Source organism: Periplaneta americana, chromosome 3 (assembly GCF_040183065.1).
Source record: "Periplaneta americana isolate PAMFEO1 chromosome 3, P.americana_PAMFEO1_priV1, whole genome shotgun sequence".
Taxonomy (NCBI): Eukaryota; Metazoa; Arthropoda; class Insecta; order Blattodea; family Blattidae; genus Periplaneta; species Periplaneta americana.
In genome coordinates, this window is record NC_091119.1 from 156884094 (window position 1) to 156907875 (window position 23782).

At 36.5% G+C, this 23782-nt stretch overlaps 1 protein-coding gene across 4 annotated transcripts in view; it reads left to right on the forward strand.

Moving 5' to 3' along the window:
* The window catches only part of LOC138696751 (ETS homologous factor-like), a 293387-nt gene that overhangs the window by 124874 nt on the left and 144731 nt on the right, over positions 1-23782 (forward strand). For 3 of the 4 annotated variants that reach the window (XM_069822117.1, XM_069822116.1, XM_069822118.1), the window contains exon 2: positions 17374-17505. The exons of the other annotated variant lie outside the window; for it this stretch is intronic. In XM_069822117.1, coding sequence (XP_069678218.1) covers positions 17374-17505 — 132 coding nt within the window. The remainder of the gene's footprint in view (positions 1-17373; positions 17506-23782) is intronic. 4 annotated transcript variants of the gene reach the window in all.

Sequence of the window (23782 nt, forward strand, 5' to 3'; positions counted from 1 at the left end):
GCCTATCTTCCTCAGAATGGACCAATGCTTTAAAAATGTCAAGCAATATTTCGGCGGTTCGCGCAATACCGGGCAGAACTCTAAGCACAACCCGCTGCCGTCACCCAGACTGTAGTGAGCTTGAAACACCTGAAGACGCGCTTGGACAATGCCCTAAAGGCGAGCTGCTGATCAATGCTAGACATCATGGTGTACGACATGCTTTGGCGACATCGTTAAAAACTTTAAATTGGGAGATTCATGAGGAAGTACATTGTGTATCATCAGATGGTTCTTTTAGACGGGCAGACATTATTGCTATCAACGGACGCTTAAAACGGGCTCTTATTCTTGACCCTACTATCCGTTTCGAAAGAAACCTAAATCAGGCCACCGAAGTTGATATTGAGAAGAAGTCTATATATGAACCTTGTCTGCCTTATCTTTCTCAGAAGTACAACGTCCCTCTTAAACAATGGTCTGTCATTGGTTTTCTGTTTGGCAGTAGAGGTTCTATTACAAAATTCACATGGAATTATCTTAAGGAACTTCACATTCCTTTTGATTATGTAATGTCTATCCTTATAAATATTATCAAAGATTCTCTTCAAATATTACATCATCATCTCTATTTCAATTAATCCACTTATTAACTTTCTTTTTTCTTTAATGTATCACATCACATTATATTGTACATGTTTATTGTATTCAGGACCCTTGTGGTCACTCAAATTCTTTGAGCTGATGTCTATAATTTAGAAAAATATATACTATAAACTGGGGACCGCTAGTGGTCGTGTTAGCCACAGATGACAGCCACCGGTGACGGTATCAGTATTTTAAAGATAATAAAAAAAACCTTCCAATGTTGCAATATTACCCTATCGCATTTTGGACTCTTCTGTCTATATTATCCCTCCAATATACACGCACCATCCAGCGTTGTTAGCCGCACCATTCTATCGCGATTTACTGTAATTTTAGTGTCAATGCAATATACGATAATGTCTGTCCGATAGATGTTAAATGTAGAAACATAATTTAGGCCTACTAATTTTCTTTTTACCTTCCTTCCTTCCTTCCTTCCTTTCTTTCTTTCTTTCTTTCTTTCTTTCTTTCTTTCTTTCTTTCTTTCTTTCTTTCTTTCTTTCTTTCTTTCTTTCTTTCTTTCTTTCTTTCTTTCTTTCGTCCTTCAATTTCTTACGTAGATCTGTATGCTTTAGGACGTCTAAAGGGTTTCTTTCAGTCTTTCGGGCTTCTCGCGTTTCCCCACGTCAGGCACTAACATCATTCCGTCCGATCTCCATTCCATCATTATTTCGTAGCATTCCCTGGCTGGAGACGTACGGAAGAGGTCGGTCTAGAAGCCACTGTGTTTGACAGCTCAAAACCTGAATACTACAGTGTAGCCAGTTTATATGCGTCTCGCTGGAAGGTAAGCGCAATAGATGTACTTTAGGTACAGGTCAAAATAATGGGTCATATTGACCCCTTTACATACACACGTAGACTACACACACATACAGACTTACATACATACATACACACGTACGCATGCATAAACTGAAGATACACAAACAGTGTTTCGGGAAGTATTCATTCATTATTATCATCATGGTAGCTCTGTTTTTATTGCAATGTTACCTGGTGTTGTGTTTTTTTGGTAAGGTTAGATTAACTACTTAAATAATATCAGGTTATCTATTACTTAGTGGCGCTGCAATTAACTTTATCACAGCTTTATTTATAATGGCAATTTCTCCTTCCATTGAAGCACAGAGTGGTGAAGCACAATTTGAAAAGTTTATTTAATGCTCAATAACTTCACAATTTGCCGTTCGCTTAATAATAATGATAATAATAATAAATCGAAGGCATCATACCAGAAGGCCGTATCAACCAATGTAGGGTATTTAAATAATGTACTTTAATGGGTAACTCACCACGATTTTCGAATTTTTTTGTTCACAAACGACGATTTTATGCTCCATTTTCGAAAGGTAACGTGGTCGGGGCAAGTTGCGTGGTTGAGGTTTTTTTCCGGGGTTTTCCCTCAATCCAATACGAGCAAATGCTGGGTAACTTTCGGTGCTGGATCCCGGACTCATTTCACCGGCATTATCACCTTCATTTCATTCAGACGCAAAATAACCTGAGATGTTGATACAGGGTCGTAAAATAACCCAATAAAATAAAATCGAAAGGTAATAGAAAAAAATTCGGAAAAACATAATTTCGACTGTAACATAACATAACCTATCAGAACCTAAACTAACCTAACCTAACCTAATCTAACCTTAATTAACCACGCAAATTTAAGCTAAACTAAACTAAACTAAGCTAACCTAACCTGGTAATGTTATGTTAGCTTTGGATAGTTTAGGTTTGATAGGGTATGTTAGTTTACTGTCGAAATTATGTCTTTCGAAAATTTTTTTTCTATTATCTTTCAAAAATGGAACATAAATCGTCGTTTGTGAAGAAAAAAAGGTCGAAAATCTTGGACTGTTAGTCCTCCAGAATTACCTTTTAATGGAGTCTGTTTATGTTTGGAAACAATCGTTTGAGAATTACAATGAGCACTCAGAACCAGACTGTTCCAAGTCCATTTTACTATTTTTTTTCAGGAGAGCTATTTTAAGCTCCTGACATTCAAAGCTTCATGAAAAAATTTGGAATAGTTTCATAGCAACCCTATGGAGAGGAATATTTACAAAATTTTGTTCGATTCTTATATGCAGACAAGACCTGGAACAAAATGAAACACAGATTTCTTTCTTATAAAAAGTTGGACTTAGAACAATCTGGTTCTCAGCCATCGATATGTCAAATATTTTACATTTTACAGTATTCGCTTTCCTTCCTTCTTTTACGTTTCTGAGACTCTCCACCGCGAAACCCCATTTAACCTGTAGTGTATCTAACCGTTGAATCTTATAGGCCTAATCCATTTTCTTTGTTTTTCTATTATTATTCATATAAACATAAACATTCGTTGTAACGATTAATAGCTCCAGGACTCTTGCAACTAAGTTAGAAGTTAGTAGGGCCTACTTATTAAAATAATTTGTTGAACGGACGTACCGGTATATGAAAGGTAAACTTCAAATCTGAATTCTGTGTTTATGTCTACAATACAGTATGGTTATGTTAAAGGTAAACAGAAGCAATCTGACTTCTGTGTTTAATATAGCTATGATACAATCTTTCGAACTATTATCCTGTACTAAAGTTTTTCAATTTTGTTAAATTTTATACAAAAACAAGGATTCGATACAAAAATATAAAGTTACTTACTTTTTTCGCATAAAACCAGAATCGCATCAAAAAAAGCTTGAGTTCCCATTTAGGCCTAATAAAACGAAGTTAACCTCGACGTAAACTTGATAACTCCAGTAGTTAAAAAGTAACTAATTCCATTGTTTTTCTCACTTCAAATGAATAAAATGTATTCAAAATTATATTCTAGCAGACACGTTGTTTTTCTAGTTAAGCAGCTGGAAAGTCTAAAAAAAAAAAAAAAAAAAAACTCTCTCTGTATGGCTTTATGACGAGAAATTGTAGCCTCATTTCTGCTCCTGTATTTAGCATTTTTCGATATTTTTCATTGTTATTATCAGGCTTCGGTCCTGGACACTGAAACGCATGAAGTTCAGAACGCACTGACGATTGTGTTCTGTTGGTCGAGTGGAGTGGTAGATGAAGAGCGCGGTTACTTCGTGTCTCAACATGTAAACAGTCCGTCACAGTACGGCACAAAATATATTTGACCCTGTACAGATGCAGTATATACAGTACATTCCTAGTGTAGACTATAAATGTCTGCCATTAAAGTATTAACTTGAGTTGTAACCTTCAATCAGGTGTCCCTACGCCGAAGCCTGTTACACGTACCGCAGCCAAGCAGCAATAGGCCTACACACAACGGTAATGCACATTACGGACCCACCTGTGCTGTTGCAGTCGGGTGACTGCACACGGGTCATGACGTCATTTATACTCCGTGTACTCTAAACCTCATACTGGTTACTCTGTGTCCCTAGGCCGAAGCCTGGTTATTATTATTATTATTATTATTATTATTATTATTATTATTATTACTTACTTACTGGCTTTTAAGGAACCCGCAGGTTCATTGCCGCCCTCACATAAGCCCGCCATTGGTCCCTATCCTGAGCAAGATTAATCCAGTCTCTACCATCATATCCCACCTCCCTCAAAGCCATTTTAATATTATCTTCCCATCTACGTCTCGGCCTCCCCAGAGGACTTTTGCCCTCCGGCCTCCCAACTAAAACTCTATATGCATTTCTGGATTCGCCCATACGTGCTACATGTCCTACCCACCTCAAACGTCTGGATTTAATGTTCCTATTTATGTCAGGTGAAGAATACAATACTTGCAGCTCTGCGTTGTATAACTTTCTCCATTCTCCTGTAACTTCATCCCTCTTAGCCCCAAATATTTTCCTAAGAACCTTATTCTCAAACACCCTTAATCTCTGTTCCTCTCCAAATTATTATTATTATTATTATTATTATTATTATTATTATTATTATTATTATTATTATTATTACGATGATGTTTCATGTTATTATTTATTCATATTTTCGTGATATTTTTTGTAGGGTTTATATTATCCGCGAAGTACAAAATAAAATTTATAAATCATTTAGTTCTCATGAATTTCCTGGGATTTGCTCGTGGGATCCTGAGGTTCCGCGGAACACACTTTGAGAAACACTGCCCTATGCAAACATTTAGCATAAAATTGCGTTTGTGTTCTTTCAGTTGTTTACATTTTGTTCTATCTCCTGCTATTCGTAACCATTGTCCTCCAAGCTTCTTGAATAAGTCTGACAAGCTATGTCTGGTTATGTCCATTTCTTCTCTGTCCGCTCCCCATATTGTTATGTGAATTACAATAAAAAATCTTTAAGAATAACAAGCAAGTGTATTTTACACAATGAAAATGACGCACCTAAGCCACCGAGTGGGCACATTGTTGATAAGACAACCCGCATCTTGTAGGCGGACCAGGACAGCCGAGAGATTGATGTCTGGTGCGGGCTTCTACATAACGGACTATCGATCATTATTTAAAGGGTCGTCGGTTAACAAGACAATATATGTGTGAAAGGTGTTCAATTAAGCTTACCCAGAAGTTGTATGCAAGGTATCAAAATATCATGAACTTTCCACATTACACGAAGCTGCTTTGGAAGTTCTGGTAAAGAATCTGATGTTGGTTGGTTACCATAGATAAGTTACACGCTTTATCTTTTTCGATTTAGACGGTAGATGGGTATGGTTGGTAGGTATTTGAAAACGAAAAGGGATAAATGAACACTTCTTTAAATATAAACAACCGAAATAATTTTGACATTATATTAAGTCAACTGCCATTATACAAGGAGCGCACTCAACTGAGTGACTTGGTGACCGGGATTCCACAGTAATATGCACTGTTGGGCAAGAATCTACGTAAAGATTAATTTTTGGTCCTACAGAATATATCTGTTATGGTAACAATGATTATATTATATGTCAATATATATGTCGAATTTGGAGTCAGGCCACAAAGGGAAAAACACTAGAGGAGAAGGATTCAATCCGGTGCTTGGTACGTGGAACCAAGGACCCGGGTTCGATCCCCGGAGTCGGAGCGAATTTTTCTCCTCTAATAATCATTGTTAGCAAGGAGGTAGGTTTTCGATAGGTGTTAATGGAAACAGATAATACAAAATTATAAACTATAATTTATTATCTACGATATAATGAAAAAATATATGTATTTAAAAAAAAAGGGTGACACGCGATCAAAACGCATCAATGGAGAACAGCCACCGATAAGAAGAGATACAGTTACGTACATTAGGTTACCAACACGTAACAATGCGCGATATTAAGAAATTCTGTTCATAATTATTTGGTTTGAATTTCAGAAGTTGCAAGAGTTTGTTTTCAGGCTATCAGTTATTTGGAAGTAGTGATGAGATAAACTGCTCTTTTGTGATCACTGTTCGACCTGTGATTGCTCATTTATGATCACGGTGATCTTAGACAGTGAAACAGTAATAAACAGTGATTGAACTGCAAACTTGTTCGAGGTGAAACACTGAAAAGTTCATTCTTCCCCGCTCATCAGAGCGTCTCACTGCAATGTTTCAATGTTCTCGATATTTCGTACATGGCAGGAGAGGGTGAGAAAATGTTGAGGTTATGTGTTTGCACCCCACAGAAGTCAAGTGTAAGCATAGTATTGAGATGTAACTATAGGCATTTCATCATTTTAAAGAATCGATTAAAGGTTTGAAAGTCAATATATATATATATATATATATATATATATATAATCGTAGACAAACTGAACATTTGTCGTATGGTTACCCAAAATAATGATTGTCCATTTTATCTTGTCCAGTATTTCCGAAGTGAAATATTATATAGGAAAAAACGGAAAATGACTAATTTTGATATAATTCACACATCATTCAGAAGATGACTGAAACATTATTTTCTAAATCATTATCATATTTGGTAAAAGTTCTGTTATTGTTGTAATTTTACTAGCTGAATAGTGCATCCAATTGATAACGTCACTGCTTAAAATTATATAAACAATCAATTCATTCATTCATTCATAGTGTTCTGCCCAAGAGCAGGTCTTTCACTGCAAACCCAGCATTCTCCAGTCTTTCCTGTGACTCCTCTTATGATCTTAATGTCGTCTATCATCTGATATCTTCTTCTGCCCCGAACTCTTCTCCCGTTTTCCATTCCTTCCAGTGCATTCTTGAGTAGACAGGGAATCAATTAAGTAATGTAAAATCTTGCCAGTTTTCGGCTGTCGGTTGACAATAGTATATTTTTCCGTTTTAAGAAATTGTAATCTGTCAGGATCAGCCTGAAATTTACTGAGTTGGCTACACTGAATGTATTGTTAAAATCGGGCGCTCACAGTTCGCGGGCGTAGTTATTTCCAGTGTTGTCACTAGGTAACTGTATAAGCACAGCAGCGCAGCGCACGCAGTGAGAAAAGAACGTGAACTGTCTAAGATGGTGAGCAGTTTAGCTCTCGAACTGTGATCACTGTTTAAAGAGCTGTTTAATCACAGGTGTGATCGTGATTTTTACATCACCGTGATAAAATCACAGGTCAGTGATTTTCTGCTCATCACTATTTGGAAGTATTAATTGACAATGGGGGATATACAGTGCATACATTTTATCTTTCCACGATCGCATGTGTGTAGCTACGCTGTGCGCTTCCATGTCCGTTGTACATCCGCGAGTGTGGAAAGATAAATTGTATGCACTATAGTTTTCAGTGTTTGAGTCCGTTATTAAGAAGTAACCTCTCCCTTTTACATAATGTATTTTTGCCGGAGAATTGAAAAATGTCCGTTATTTATTGGTGAAGTATTAATTAGAGGTTTTGCTATATATCGATTACTGATTACCTGTCTTCACTTAGCGCTTCGGAAAAATGTAGAAAAACATCTTAAACTCTAAGATAATTACTCGGAATGTAAGACATGCAATAAATAGGATACGACGGAGAGACTAATAGTCCTTGCTTCCCCAGGACGGAAAGCGGATTAAGAGAGCGTCATCTTACGGAGCTGGAAGTGCGCGCCCTACGTAAACAGTGTGTGCGGTGGTGGTGGCGCGACAAGTGTGAAAGTAGTTTGTGTTTCCCGTTTACGTCATGGAGTCGTCGTCGTCGTCGCATGACCGCAACTGATTCATCTCCTAATCTCGCCAATTGTGAGAAGTTTGAGGGAGGGTCTGAGACCAGATAGGCCCAGCCCAGAGATGGTTCGATGTGCACTTTTCCTCGTTAGATTGTGTGTAACTGCTACCACCGGGGCATGATTTCGAGAGAGATAACGCTAATGTACTTCTTCCGATGAGTGAGAGGAAGCGGTAGTCGATGGCACTTAAAGTCTGCAGAACTTGCTGTATTTCAAGCTTCTGAATCAGCATCTTGATGACATGCATATATTTATCTAAGTGCAGTCCATCTTCCTATGAAATAGAAATACTGTTAAGTGTTTTTTTTTATTTACTTGTCTATAGTCTTGATTTTTGACTACAAATTCAGTAGGATGAGGTTCGATTCCCGGCAAGAAAGTGGAGATTAAAGTAGGATTGCATTTTCTAGGGCAGCCGTGGCGAAAATGTAATCGTGCGCCGAGGCACTGTGTAACCTGCAACGTGCATAGCACCTGTGGAGGGAGACGGACACCCGAAGGGGAAGTGAAGCAACTGTCTGACTTATTAACGGATTTTCATTTTCCTTACGTCAAGCGCTTAAATATAATTTTATACAGTAGGGGAAATAGGTATAAAAGACATACCCTAAGGAAAATGTGAAAAGAAGTGTACATACGTGACAAAAATGATTTAGTTTTTATTTGCACATAAGAGTATAGCTAATTGGCAATTATTCTTTACAAATATTGATGCAAAATTGTTTATACTTTTTTGTTTAGTAGTGTTTAAAAAATAGTAACACTGTGTCATTTTATCCTAGCAAGTTGGGTAATACGACTCACTTAAATGAGTTCACACAATTCGCATATGAAATTCTTTGTTCTCTCTGAAAGTCCCGCACACTCATTATGTGCCCATAGGCAACATTTCAAACACTTTAACCACACTTCTCCAACCTTGGATCTACTAAAAAGGTCATTTCAATAGATGCAGGCTGCATCACTGTCATCTTCCGCCACTTCAAAGTCTCAATTTTCATCCTCTTCTGAGCCTTGATCAAAGTGGAGCTGTTTCCTTGCTTTCTTTGCAGCACGTCTTTCTTCCACAGCTCTCTTCTTAGCTTCTTTGGCCTTTAATACCGCAACAAATGGGCTGGATGTTAACACTTGTGATCCTTCAGCTCTTCTTTTTCTCTCTCCAGATCGTGAAGCTGAGGGGATAGGTGAGATTTCTTGTGGTTTGACATAAAGTGGTCCTTCCATTGCTTCTATAGATCTAGTTGAAGGTTCTGCTGTAGCCTCCACAGGAGGTTGAGTTGAGCTCGTTATGGGAGTGCTAGTGGAGTCATTGACGTTCTCCCGTCTATCTGTGGGGATTGCAGGGCTAAATAAATGCTCAGGGAAAATATCGGGATTGAAAGGACTAATTCCTGTTGATAAAAATCCACTGACAGCACTAGAGGCTGTAGCTGCTTTCCCATAGGCTTCTGAAAATAAACTGGCAATTTGAAATTGAGTAACTACTCTGCCGGGATTATTCTTCAACCATTTTGTTATAGCTTGGTTGTAGTAGGTCTTCAATGGGCCGAAGAACGAAACATCTAGTGGTTGAAGCCTATGGGTGCAATGAGGGGGAAAGGCCAACATGACAATGCCATGTTCCTTGGCATAATTCAGAACTTCTAATTGTTTATGACTTGAGTGTCCATCCAAAAGCAGAAGAACCTTATTCTCCTGGCTTGCATTTACATGTTTTTGAAAATGTTTCATCCAGGACAGGAAGAGTTCGCCAGTCATCCAACCTAATTCAGCACAAAGCCCTAGAGTTCCTGTCGGTGCTCCATCAGTGAGTTCATTTTTCCACCTCTTGCGTGAGTGGATTAGGGCTGGTGGTAAAAATGTTCCTGTAGAGCTCATACAACATACCACTGTGACATGTTGCCCCCTTTCGGCACTTGTTAAGGATCCAACCTGCTTCTTCCCTTTGGTAGCAAGCACCTTCTGTGGTTTTTGGACAGATGTAAGAGCAGATTCATCTACATTCCAGATTTTTTCCAGTGGAATGTTATTATCTCGAAGAACCTTATCCAAAGTTTCATAGAATATCATTACTTGTGGCCTATTGAAGCCCTGTGCTCGACCAGCTGAGGTAGCTTCAGGTGTTCTAAGCGAAATGCTGGGATTTCTAAGCCTGAAATCTCGTAGCCAGTCCCAGCCAGCCATTTTTTTTATTGAATCTGTGGTCTAGATTATTTCGTTCAGCTAGTTCGAACGCCAATTTTCTAATGTCATCACAAGACAAGCCAAATAAATGTGATTCCATTATTTTGATGTAACTCACTAGTTCTTTTTCCAGCTCAGTGGGAAACGTCACAGCATACTGTCCTAAACCCTTCTTCGAACCTGTAGCACGCAGATTTTTTCCTCCTGCTCTTCTACGCAAAGTGGCTTGTGGAACCCCGAAAGTCTTGGAAGTTTTCAGCCATCGCATTTCCTTTGCATTTACAGCATCGATAGCTCGCTGCATCTGAATTTCTTCCCATGATTGTCGCTGGGATATTCTCTTATATTTTCCTGGCATAATCTGAAAAAAATTTAAAAAATCGCACACTCATATAATTACTTGGATAAAACGACATACTATGTCATTTTAACCTAGTTGTTGATGTGTCGTTTTATACTAATTGGTAGGAAACAAAAATAATTTTCGTTACATTTCATTTTCAATGGAATCGAGAAGTGTACTTCGGTATTTATAAAGGACAATACCTCTATTTCAAAGCTTCGGCTTTACAATATTCAATAGATTTAAATAAATAGACAGAAAATTACATTACATACCTGAACAATAATATATTGTGGAGCCGGTTTTTCTTCAGTCTGCTCCTGCTTCAACAATTAACGTTTTTTCATATTGAATGTTTGTAGTGATCATTGCTACCAACATCTGAACCGTTTGCAGCGGCAATTTAAAAATTAGCTTTAAGCGCTTGGTTAGAACATAGACTATGTCGTTTTATCCTTGTGTGTCATTTTACACCTATTTCCCCTATAAGATTGCAAACTAATGTTTAGTACGCACAACGAAGAAAGAAATGAACAAGAAAACATAGGACACATTATTACAACCAATTAACTGTCTTCAGAATGTCTCTGCTACAGAGTTTCAAAATCAAGAATTATGTCACTGCCAGTCGTAGTTGATCACGAAGGTATTTATTTGTCTCTCAGTCGTGATCTAAATTTGGTTTTTACTATTTTCATTGTTGAAAATAATTTTTCACAAACGTAAGTTGTAGCAAACATGGCTTCAACAGAGCAAGCGAAAGAACGAAGCTTCGGATATTTATTTTTTGGCAAAGATTTGAAAAGTTCAACATTTGTCAAGTCTTTACATCTAGCTTTCATTTAACATCACATTGTAAATCTGTGAGTCAAATTGAAGATCTAACAGCACTATTCGTACATTTGCTGAAAAAGGATCGACGTACAGAGATAATAATAATGATGATGATAATAATAATAATAATAATAACAACAACAACAACAACACTTAACCTTTTAATGTTTCATGAGTGATATGTAGTAAAATGCCTTTTTTTTTTGTTATACAACCGTTTTCCTCGTAACACTTGTGAACAAATCATACATTTAATGTTCTCATCATATTGGCAGCAAAAAATGCGTCCTCCCATCCTATTTGAAACTTTCGCTTTTGTAGAGGTACATGGTTTCGAGAGAGACATTGCGACGACGCCACTCGCAGGTCAGAGACAAATACAAATGGAACGGAGTTTGACTCCAGTGAGTGAGAGGGTGGGGGTTGGAGGAGGTAGGAAGCAAGAGAAATGCACAGCTATCATTGCGAGCCACGATGTGCTCGCGAGTCGCATTTTTGCCACGGTTGTTCTAGGGGAAATTACAGAAGAGTCGTCAGAACCATCAACTCGAAACTCACCTCTCAAAATGCAGTAAATCCCTACCAATTCGGGCTGAGAATTCAGAGTATTAAGAGTTAGGATTAACAGAAACAAAAACTGGATAATTTTTTTAATAAAAACAGTAACTCATTTGGTAGTATTATGCACAAATTTTCTTAATATCATTTTTCTAAATGAAAGTGTAGTTTAATTTCACTTAATTTTTGGCTCTAGTAACATCTTCTTCAATCTTCAGTCTTCCCTCTTTTCCGCCTTCCCCTTAGTCTCCGCATACGATCCATATAATCTTAATGTTGTCTATCATCTGATATATTCTTCTAACCAGAACTTTTTTCCCCGATCACCATTCCTTCCAGTGCATCTTTTAATAGGCTTTTTCTTGTTAGCCAGTGACCGAGACAATTCCTTTTTCTCTTCCTGATTAGTTTCAGCATTATTATTTCTATCACAGTTTCATTTCTTATTCTGTCTGTCCATTTCACACGCTCCATTTTTCTCCATATCCACATTTCAAATGCTTCTACGTAGTTGTTTCTCTTCACTTCGTCGTATTGTCCATGTTTCTGCCCATACAATGCCACACTCCACTCAAAGTACTTCACTAGTTTCTTCTTTAGTTATTTTTTCAAATAAAACATCAAAATCACCAACCTCGTTTATACTATTCACAATTTCTACTTCTTTCATTGTGTCATAGCCCATAATCCTAGATAACCTTTATCATTGTCGAGTCAGTCCTGAGTTTCTTCTACAGTGGCGGGCTTCTGTCACGATCTGTAATCAGTGCTTCATGGTAGTCCTAGGTTTCATTTTCTTCTCTCTTAAATCCAACACTGTTGTCATACAACATTTTCTTCCATGCATTCATCAATGTATGTATGTATGTATGTATGTATGTATGTATGTATGTATGTATGTATGTATGTATGTATGTATGTATGTATGTATGTATGTATGTATGTATGTATGTATGTATGTATGTATGTATGTATTCACACTGCAGTGGGTATACACCCGGTGGCAGTGGTAACTAATTACACTCAATGACAATAATAAACTTATTAATTAAAAATACAAGTAATACTAATACTAATGATTAATACTAACAATAATTAATAATAATAACAACAACAACAACAACAACAGGGAATATACTAAATTAAATGAAACGATCACTTAAAATAACATTTGAAATAAATCTAATTTGTATCTTAAAACTAAGATGGAACTAAAACCCACGAGTATGATATGTTCATATCTGCACAAGTACCTTTCAAATTACACTCATTTCGCTGTCAACTCACTCACTGCACTGGAACTACGACACATTTCACTGATTCTATCCTGATTTCACTAACACTTCAAAAACATTTCACTGTTCAAATACACTATAAACTATAAAGCTTAACTGACAGGAACACGTTTCACTTACACAGCACACTTCACTGACACGACATACTTCTTCACTGATACAACACACTTCACTGACACAACATAATTCTTCACTGATATAACACTTCAATAACAACATATCATTTACACCCTTTAAATACTGTGTATAATTACCGTCTATTAGTAAGGTCCTTAAGCCTATTTTTAAATACATTTTTGATTGTTGGTAAAGCCTTTAGTAAGTCTGCAGGTAAAGCATTCCAGTCCCTGATAGTACGATTGAGAAAAGAAAACTTTCCAGTGTCCGTCCTCTGCCTTCTTTCCCTCAATTTATATGAGTGGTCGTTCCTTGAAGAGTAATTTGGCGGCTGCAACCTATTTTTTATTTCTCTCCAGGCAGGCTCACCTCTGCATGTTTTGAACAGTGCGCATAATCGAATTCGCGTTCTCCTGTCCGTGAGTGTGTCCCATTTTAATGGTGAATTTTTCCGACAACACTTATGAGCCCGTTTTTGAATCTTTTCCAGTGTCTTAATATGTTCTAATCTGTAAGGATCCCAACATGTAGCACCATATTCCATTACTGGACGTACTAGTGATTTATATACAATCTCTTTTGATTTATCAGAACCTTTTCTTAGTACCCTCATCACAAAGAGTAACGCTCTCCATGCTTTTCCCGTTGTGTTTGTAACGTGTTCCCCCCAGCCGAGATCGCTGCTAAATGTTATTCCGAGGTATTTACATTTGTTAACTTCCGGAATGGTTTCACTCCCTAACGTATACGATGTGACTATTTTATTTCTTTTCCTTGTAAAGCTGATGGCTTTGCTCTTTAGAGAATTTATTTTCATTTTGTTGGCTATTGCCCAATCGTTTATTCTATTGAGATAATTCTGAAGAAGAGTAGTATCTTCATGACTTTTTATTTCCCTGTATACCATAAAATCATCCGCGAATAAGCGAACCCTAGACAAGATATTAACTGGCAGATCATTTACAAAAGCCAAGAATAGAAGAGGCCCCAAGACACTCCCCTGCGGGACCCCGGAAATAATTTCAATTGGGTTCGATAATTCCTCCCCTACCCGTACTCTCTGAGTGCGACAAGTTAAAAATTCCTTGATCCTTGTACGAAGCGCTTTTAGTTCAATGCAGCCGCAAAATTGACAATCATTGACCTGAACATGTAGGCCTAACTTCATACTTTGCAGTGTGTTTCTGCCCTATAAAAATACCAACTATAGTACGTGGAAACTTAAGCCTCGCCTCGTGGGTGTGCAGTAGTTTAGTTTCTGTATCAAATATTATTTGTTCAGAACGCCTTTCCGGATTAAACAATATTCGGTTTAACGGTGTCAGACTTAACGGGATTGCATCGTACATATGTTGGTAAGCACTGCAAAGTAACGGTTAAGAACAAAATATCAGTTGCCAATTTGAAACTGTCAGACACAATACTGTGCTCCAACCACGAGAAAGTCTCTGCCCGATGAGACGAAGGAGGGTAATGCTATGAATGAATGTTGATGTCATAAGATGTCATAAGGTCACACACGTGGGTACTCGTATCTCTATTGGCTAGCTCTCACAGCACAAACCATAACATTGATACAGACATATTGATACTACTCTAGTTACAAAATTAGATCACAGTTAATCTCCTGGTCTTTTAATCTCTTCATACAGGAAATAACATATGCAGGAGAGCGCATGGTTTTTAAACTGGCGTTATAACGGTAATATTATTTATCTACTTCGTTCCAATAGATGAGGCAATAGTAAGCACATTCCTTTCACGGTTAATCTCCTGCTTGGAGAATAGTACACCGTCCGAAAATAGTTTCAATTCTTTATTTGAGTAGTATTCTTAATAGTCGTTAGAACACACGTGCTTGACGCCACTCTTCATAACACTTCATTTTCCTCTTACACTTTAGACTAAACATAAACATCCTGTGTGTGACATTATCGTATTAAATATCTAATGGCAGAGAGGATGGAGTAGTCCCAACATGCATCTCATGGCAATACAGTACACGATTCATGGGAGACACAGATCTAGTTAAAATGTGACAAACTTAATGCATGTACCACTAGAAACAGGTTTCGTTTAGTACGAGGCCATTCCAAAATTGACATGGGACAAATAATAGCTCGCTTATCGGGTGAGCTTTCGGCTATAAAATCTCGCGACTTGTACATTACGTTCAGATGTAATTTATTGACTTACCTTATTACAATAATTGCCGTAATTGTCAACCATCTTCTCTAATGCACATTTCACTTTTTTTTTTAAGATTTCTAGGCAATGCTAGACTTCATCTCTGTCGATAGAATTGAACTCTGAGCATGTGGTACGTTTCATTCAATTTTATGTTTATGTTTTATGAATCTCTCCAAGTTGATGTCTCGCATAGCCTACACCTGTCCGTTGAGTTAATTTTCTTAAGATTTCGTTGGAGACTGTTCTATCGTATACGCAGCCCATGTCATCTAGTTTTTCTTCAGTTAGTACGCGATTTACGCGTCTCTTTTATTTAAAAATTACACGGCTTCTCTTACTTTTTTTTTCACTAAATTCTGGCATGTTGAAACAGATGGTTGTTGAAGAGCAGATTATTTCCGCAGAAGTATAGCACGACACTATTTGTGTGACACTTTTGTAATATATTACGTATTATAAATGAAGATTCGCTACTCTAATGTGCACTGCATTGCCACGAACTACACTGAACTGAACTAAATGGAAATCAGCTGTATATTATACTCTGACCTTGACGTTCCTTCAGTCTGTATTACCTGTCTATACTAAACAATACAAAGCCTTCCAGAGGAAATGTACACATATCGCGTTCAACTTGTAACAGCAAAATGTCGACATTTTCCTGAGTGAAACCTATTTCCTGGCGAACGCTATGTAGTCCTATTTCCAATGACCTCTCTGGAGGGAAAGCACTGATTGAAGACAAGCGTCTAAAATGCCACTCCTACCTATTACCTTCTGTCACGCGCACGCCCTTTAGCGGCAGTGAGCCAATGCAGCCCGCAATACACTCCCGCACTGATAGGCTCCGTCCATTCGCTTGTCATAGGCCTCAACTAAATGCGTCGATTTACTCCACAGATTCTAGAAACGTAATTAGCATCTTAATTCTACAACGTTAGTGCAACGACTAATCGTTAAAAGGAATGCTTATGTGTATGTGAAAGATAAACAAAATAAATCTAAGACAGTCTTTCAAAGTATTATCATGCAGTAATGTTTTTTAATATTGTTAGACCTAAATATTGTATAAAGATAAGGGTTTGATAAAAAAAATAGTTAAAACGTTGTTATTAAATCAAGAATAATTACTAGTAATGTCATTGTTGTTCACCTTCAAATGAAGAAACTTTAATTCAAAGTTGTATTCTCGTAAACGCATTGTTTTTTTTTTTCATAATAAGCAGCTGGAAAGTTAAAAATTCATATTATTATTATTATTATTATTATTATTATTATTATTATTATTATTATTATTATTATTATTATTATTAGACAGTGTAGTGATTGTTTAATATTATGACGTTATGTAATGTCATTTCCATTTAAACTCATGTATAGGTTTGATTGATTACTAAGACAAATAAGGTGAACCGGGGCAAGTGTAAGTTTGGGGCAAGTGTAACCCATGCCATTAAACACAAAGAGACGAGTTTGTAAAGTGGCGCGAACTATCGAATGTTCATGCTACTAGAAGCTACTTTACATAATATATTTTTGAGTGAAAACATTTTCACTCCTAAAATGTAAAATTCTGATTCTATGTGTCTTTTAATCGTTTTAATTTGTCTTAAGCAAAAGTTCTTAAGAACATAAAGAATGCGTTTTATTTAGTTTGTGTGTGTCATTTTGTCATTTAAATATTTGCAGTATATTAAATGGCCAAAATATAAAATTCTCATTCTGTACAGAATGTGATGTTCTTTCATATCTACTTGCTCCAAGACATATTCTGATCTTTGCTGCAGAAATGTACTAGGTTACACTAGCCCCAGCACCGGGGGCAACTGTAACCTATGAGCCGACAAATATGTGTTGCGTTCGTGGATATCAACTTAATAACGTAATTTTTCTTCCTTTTCGCCATAGTTAGATAAGGTGTTGATGGTCACCTCTTCAAATTTGAGTTAAATTTTAATTTCAATTCAGAAAGCTATTAAATGTCAAAGTTCAACTATTAAATTAAAGGGTTCCGTTTATCCCTGTTTACCTTAATAGTATTAGTAAGGCATTGAACAATTAGATCAGAACTAGGTTCAACGTTACTTACGGATTAATTTTAATTTCCACATAAAGGTTCGGAGAACTGCATGCGGTGGCCATATCACCATGTGTTTACACAGCCCCAAAGGAAGAAACCAATGGAATTGCGGTCAGGCGACCATGGAGGCCAACCAACTTCACCGTTCCCTTACGTCGGGAGCACAGGTAATAATAAGTGCTCTGTGGCATATATGCTCGTGTTTAATGAATCTCATACTAAGAGAGTTGCTCTATTCTGAAGTACAGGAGCATTCACACACAAGACCTGTGGTCTAAACTGAACTGTTTTTCATTGCGTAGTAATAATATGATAATGCAATTTATATTAATTTCTCAGAGTAAATATTTTTAACTTGGAAATTTCAATATAAAAATAAAATAAAATAATAGACATAACCTCAAATAATAATAGTAATAATAATAATATTTATTAAATACAATTTGTACAACTTTCAGCCACTTTTTATTTGTTCTGGAGGCTTGACTCGGAACTTCTCAAAATGATGTTGAATATGGAGTATTGGTGGGATGATAGTAATGGTGAGGGGAAATGGGTGACTCCGAGAAAATTTCCTATCGCCTAATTGTCCACCATAAATTCCTTCATGAGTTAGACGGGGATCGAAACAGGGTTGCCACAGTGAAGGGCAAAGAGGCTAACCATTCGAACACGGGCAAGCTCCTCAAATGACATGTTGTATTACAAGTTCACTCGAAGATTGCTAGCTAGTAGTAGAGGAAAACAAGACTTAAAAATTAACATGTTTTCCTCTGTAGTTTTAGTTACTATGTTTTTTTTTCCTGCACGTCTTAAATATACTTACTTAATTACAGCTTTTAAGGAACTCGGAGGTTCATTGCCGCCCTCACATAAGCCCGCCATTGGTCCCTATCCTGAGCAATCTACGTCTCGGCCTCCCCAAAGGCCTTTTTCCCTCCGGCCTCCCAACTAACACTCTATATGCATTTCTGGATTCACCCATACGTGCTACATGCCCTGCCCATCTCAAACGTCTGGGTTTAACGTTCCCAATTATGCCAGGTGAAGAATACAATGCTTGCAGTTCTGTGTTGTGTAACTTTCTCCATTCTCCTGTAACTTCATCCCTTTTAGCCCCAAATATTTTCCTAAGCACCTTATTCTCAAACACCCTGAACCTATGTTCCTCTCTCAAAGTGAGAGTCCAAGTTTCACAACCATAAAGAACAACCGGTAATATAACTGTTTTATAAATTCTAACTTTCAGATTATTCGACAGCAGACTGGATGATAAAAGCTTCTCAACTGAATAATAACACGCATTTCCCATATTTATTCTATGTTTAATTTCCTCACGAGTATTATTTATATTTGTTACTGTTGCTCCCAGGTATTTGAATTTTTCCACCTCTTCAAAGGATAAATTTCTAATTTTTATATTTTCATTTCGGTACAATATTCTGGTCACGAGACATAATCATATACTTTGTCTTTTCGGGATTTACTTCCAAACCTATCTCGTTACTTGGTTCAAGTAAAATTCCCGTATTTTCCCTAATCGTTTGTGGATTTTCTCCTAACATATTCACGTCATCCGCATAGACAAGAAGCTGATGTAACCCGTTCAATTCCAAACCCTCTCTGTTATCCTGGACTTTCCTAATTGCATACTCTAGAGCAAAATTAAAAAGTAAAGGTGATAGTGCACCTCCTTCCTTTAGCCCACAGTGAATTGGAAACGCATCTGACAGAAACTAACCTGTACGAACTCTGCTGTACGTTTCACTGAGAGACATTTTAATTAATCGAACTAGTTTCTTATGAATACCAAATTTAATAAGAATATCATATAAATAATAATAATAATAATAATAATAATAATAATAATAATAATAATAATAATAATAATAATAATAATAATAAAATAAATGTAAGATATGAAAGAAAAAAACACAGTGAGACATATATATATATATATATATATATATATATATATATATATATAAACAATTCAATTCAATTCCTTATTAAAATTGCAATAACAAATAAATACAAAAAGAATACTATCCCCTAATTAAGGTACCTTATTCTCTCAGTGTTAATACTACTCATTACAACACTAAAGTAACAACATAGTAGTGATATTTGCCATGGATACAATTGCTGCAAAACTCGAGAATGACTCATATATGTGCAGAGACCCGAAGTACAGTACATTTGTACCCTAACTGTAACCTGCAGAATTTTTTCAGCATTTTTCCTCATGTCAGTGACTTTTTGAAGTGTAGAGTTATATTGAACTTCAAAAATAAAACAACAAGTGTCTCAGGACTCAGGAGGATGCGGTACGATAATAATACAGAGAATTCCCAGGATAGATGAACCGGTAATGTTATCGGTCAGTGCTCACGTAACAGCTGTTCTCGACGGAAAAGAGTTCCTGTTGTTTTATCTACTGATGCATCTCTCCCTGTCAAGCAGTGCTTCTTCGTCGATTATGGCGATTCACGAGGATTTACCGTCCCTAACGGAAATTATTTCTGAAGACATTCTGAGCAAAAAATGTCATGTACATTAAGCATTTGTTCTAATCTCAATATTTTCAGAATTACGCTAATTTGAAGTTGTTTGTAAAATATCATTATTCTTCAGTTTTAAGGGTAAAAAAATATTACATATAAAGAATGAACTATTCAGAAATATCATTTCCTTAATTAGCTAATATTCTGAAGCTAAAAATTGTTGTGAATTCCATAGTTGCTTCGTACAATTTTTTTTTTCCGATTTTTAACTACAAAATTACATTTTCTTACGCATTTATTATAACAATTGTTAAAAATCACGCCACTCTTGTAAGTTCTTTAAGACTGTACATTAGAATGCATAGGATAATTGAACTGTAAAGAATCAAGTTCCTGAAGTCTTATGATTTGTAACAATTGTTGTGATAAGCGCGTAAGAATGATGTAATTTTTAGTTAAAAATTGAAAAACAAAATCTGTACAAAGCAATTAACAACATATTTTTAGCTTCAGAACATTAGCCAATTAAAGAAATGACACTTCGGAATAGTTCATTCTCTATTTGTAATATTTTTTTACCCGTGAAACTAAAGAAAAAGGTATTTTACTAACAACTTCAAATTAATGTAACTCTGAAAATATTGAGATTAGGACAAATGTGTATATGAATTTTTTACTCAGGATGTCTTCGGAAATAAGCTCCGTAAGTGACGGTAAATCCTCGTGAATCACCCTGTATATTTATTTACAGCTCTGACGGTGCCATAAACTGTGTTGTTTTCCAGGCAAATACGCAATCCTTCACTCTTACGATATTTTATAGGGATAGATTTAAGTTGATTTTGTACATTGTCCAACATATTAAAATATTCAGTACACCTCATTTCTCTCGTTCTTTCAGGGCACACGGTAGAGATTGCCAGCTGTTCTGTATGCATTACCTCACCCGAAAATAAATTGAATTTTGTCAAGTACTATAGCAGATATACAAACAAAATATTCACCAATCATTATACAGACCTTACTGAGTTGATTTGATTGATACTCACAATAAGTAACTAAGATAATTTTCTTTTAGTTGGGCATAATAATCATGAAATATTGGAGTGAAACTTTCTGCATTTGTTGTTTTGTTTTTTCGTGTGGTACCATTTTTTCAGAAACTGGTTGCCAGAAATTAATGAAAACTTTTATATATATTCTTTATTAATAGTCTGACATTCGCGATGAAAGCTTTTTTGAAAGAATGTTGTTTTTAATGCATTAATTAGCACAATCAAAATTATGATATTAATTAATACATTAAAAGTAGGTAATTAAAATATTATGTCAAAAAAGTTTTCACCTCAAGTGTCAAACTATTGTTTTGAACGTCATAAGTTGACACCAATAAGGCATCACTCGTAAGGCAACCAAGCCAGTAGACAATGGATAGAGCGGTCAGTTCCTTTTCCCTTTATCTGCATATATCGCTAACATATTATTACACTAATCAGATTTTAAGTGTATACAAACAATATTGTTCTTCTTCTGACAGATATCGTCAAGTGAGATGTATTGCCTGATTATAGATGTACATATCAGTCAGAACCTCAATCAGAGAGTATTAATACATTATCAGGAGATAATTAAAATGTTATATATATATATATATATACAAAAAAAACTTCCAATATCAAACTACTAGCACAGTCTAGTACAGCGTTTCTCAAACTATGGTCCGCGGACCATCTATGGTCCTCGAGTTCTGCCCTTGTGGTCCTTCAAAAAATACGGCGGAAAAAATAAAATTCAAACGAATTGCGTATCACGCTATAGCTAAAAATCTCAGAGTTTGGAAATGATACATGGTAATCGCCTTTCACTTTTTCTCCCAATACTAATATTTTATTAAATTTCTCACCCTACCTGTCTACCCACTTACCACTCTACTCTCAGCAACAAAAGAGGGATTTAAAGCACTATGAACGTGGCGTTTCTAGCCATCTTTTCCCTGCATATCTGGCGTCGAGCCTGTTTACCCAGCCAGGGACCACCCGAATTCATAACAGAGGACCAAAGTACCGAACCTTTTAATGTATTTAATAGTTTTGCCGACACCCAGTCTGCACATTGAAATAGGCACGTACTGTACGTCGTACACCAATAATAGAACCTGCCAAATTGCATCCTTACTTGTTGAAAATCGATGTTTCTGCATTAATTTTTTATTTGTTTTTCCAGATGATGATATAAGAAATTTTAGACTCCGCCTTTTAAAATTTGAAGGTTTACTTTTTACACTTGCGTGTTTCGTCTCTAAGTGCCGTTTCAATTTCGAGGGTTTCATACACTCGTTTGAAAGCACTTCGTAACAAACAACGCAGCAAGGTTTTGGTTCACTCTCATTGCCATACCAAGTAAATCCAAGTATCAAATAACTCTTGTCATATTTACGAAAGTTTTTTTTTTTCTTTGAATAGCTACCGCTAGAACTAGATATTTCTTTAATAGCACTATAATTAATATATTTCTTCACATACAGCTTCTGAACCATTAGCACTGCCTAAATGAAGCGTATCATCATGTTCCTTTCTTTTCAAAGATCCGGATCGAAGTCAGTTTTCCATTATTTATAATGGACACTATTTAACAGAGACATGGACAACTACTGCGTGTAACACATAAGAAGGATTTCAAACAACTAACTGATAACAGGCAAGCGATGAATCAGCAATGCACAGAATTTGTTATAAGTTACTTGTAATTGGCTACAAAAAATATAATTACAACAGTATTATAATTAATTAATTCTAATTTAAAAATATAAGTTTACCCTACTGGTATTAAAATATGCTACAAAAATGATAATTTGCTTTCGAAGAAAACAAGAGTAAGGTGATCCGTGAAACTATTCTGACTTAAAAAAGTGGTCCCCACTTCAAAAAAGTTTGAGAAACGCTGGTCTAGTACATACAGTCACGAAGCTCAATACGTAGGGAATATGCATCCAATGACAGTTGAACTTTAGTTGCTAGCCATTAGGATCGCTACTATCTCCTCATCACAGACAATGCGAAATAGTACCGGCACAGCTTATTGTTCCCAGTACTCTCAGTTGCTAACCGCCTGGAACGCTGTATCGCGAGAAATGCAAAAAATCACCTCAAGCTTCGTGACTATATGATATTAGACTGTGCTACTAGGTTGATGCATAATTCCATAGCGTTTTTGTTCGTCATCACAACACTGCGTTGTTAGGAGATTGTTTATCGTTTGTCATTTGTTATTTGCAGTGTTGTGCTTGTAATTACGCCTTGAATTTTGCGAATTTTAAGAAAGTTTGTGCTATTTTCCTGGCTAAAGAAGATGGAGTGTCAAGTGGAAAAACAAAGAACACTTCCGACATATTCTTCTGTGTGAGTTTAATAGAGAAGCAAAGGCAGCAGAGGCGGCTCGAAATATTTGTGCCGTGTACGGCGAGAATGCCATCGGAGAAAGGAGCGAAAGAAAATGGTTCTGTTGTTTTAACACACAGCACCGTGTACAAAAGTTAATGTCCATCCACAGAAGATGATGATATGCGTCCAGTAGGATAAACAAGGTGTAGTGTACCACAAATTGCCTTCCAGGAATGTAATCATAGCTGCTGACATTTATTGCCAACAACTCAGACGCCTTGCGGCCGCAATTGAAGAAAAACGACCGGTAAAACTGCATCAAGTGCTGCTGCAACACGATAACGCACTCCACTAAATGATGAAAGCAGCTATTCAGGAGCTTGGTTGGGAGGTGATTCCACATCTCCTATATTCTCCCGATTTTGCGCCCTCAGATTCCTACCATTTCTGTTCTGTAACCAACAGTCTTCAAGGGAACTCCTTCGATAACGAAGATGCTTTACAAACTAGGCTTGGCGAATTTTTTAACCCAAACCAGCAGATTTCTTCAGACGCATAAT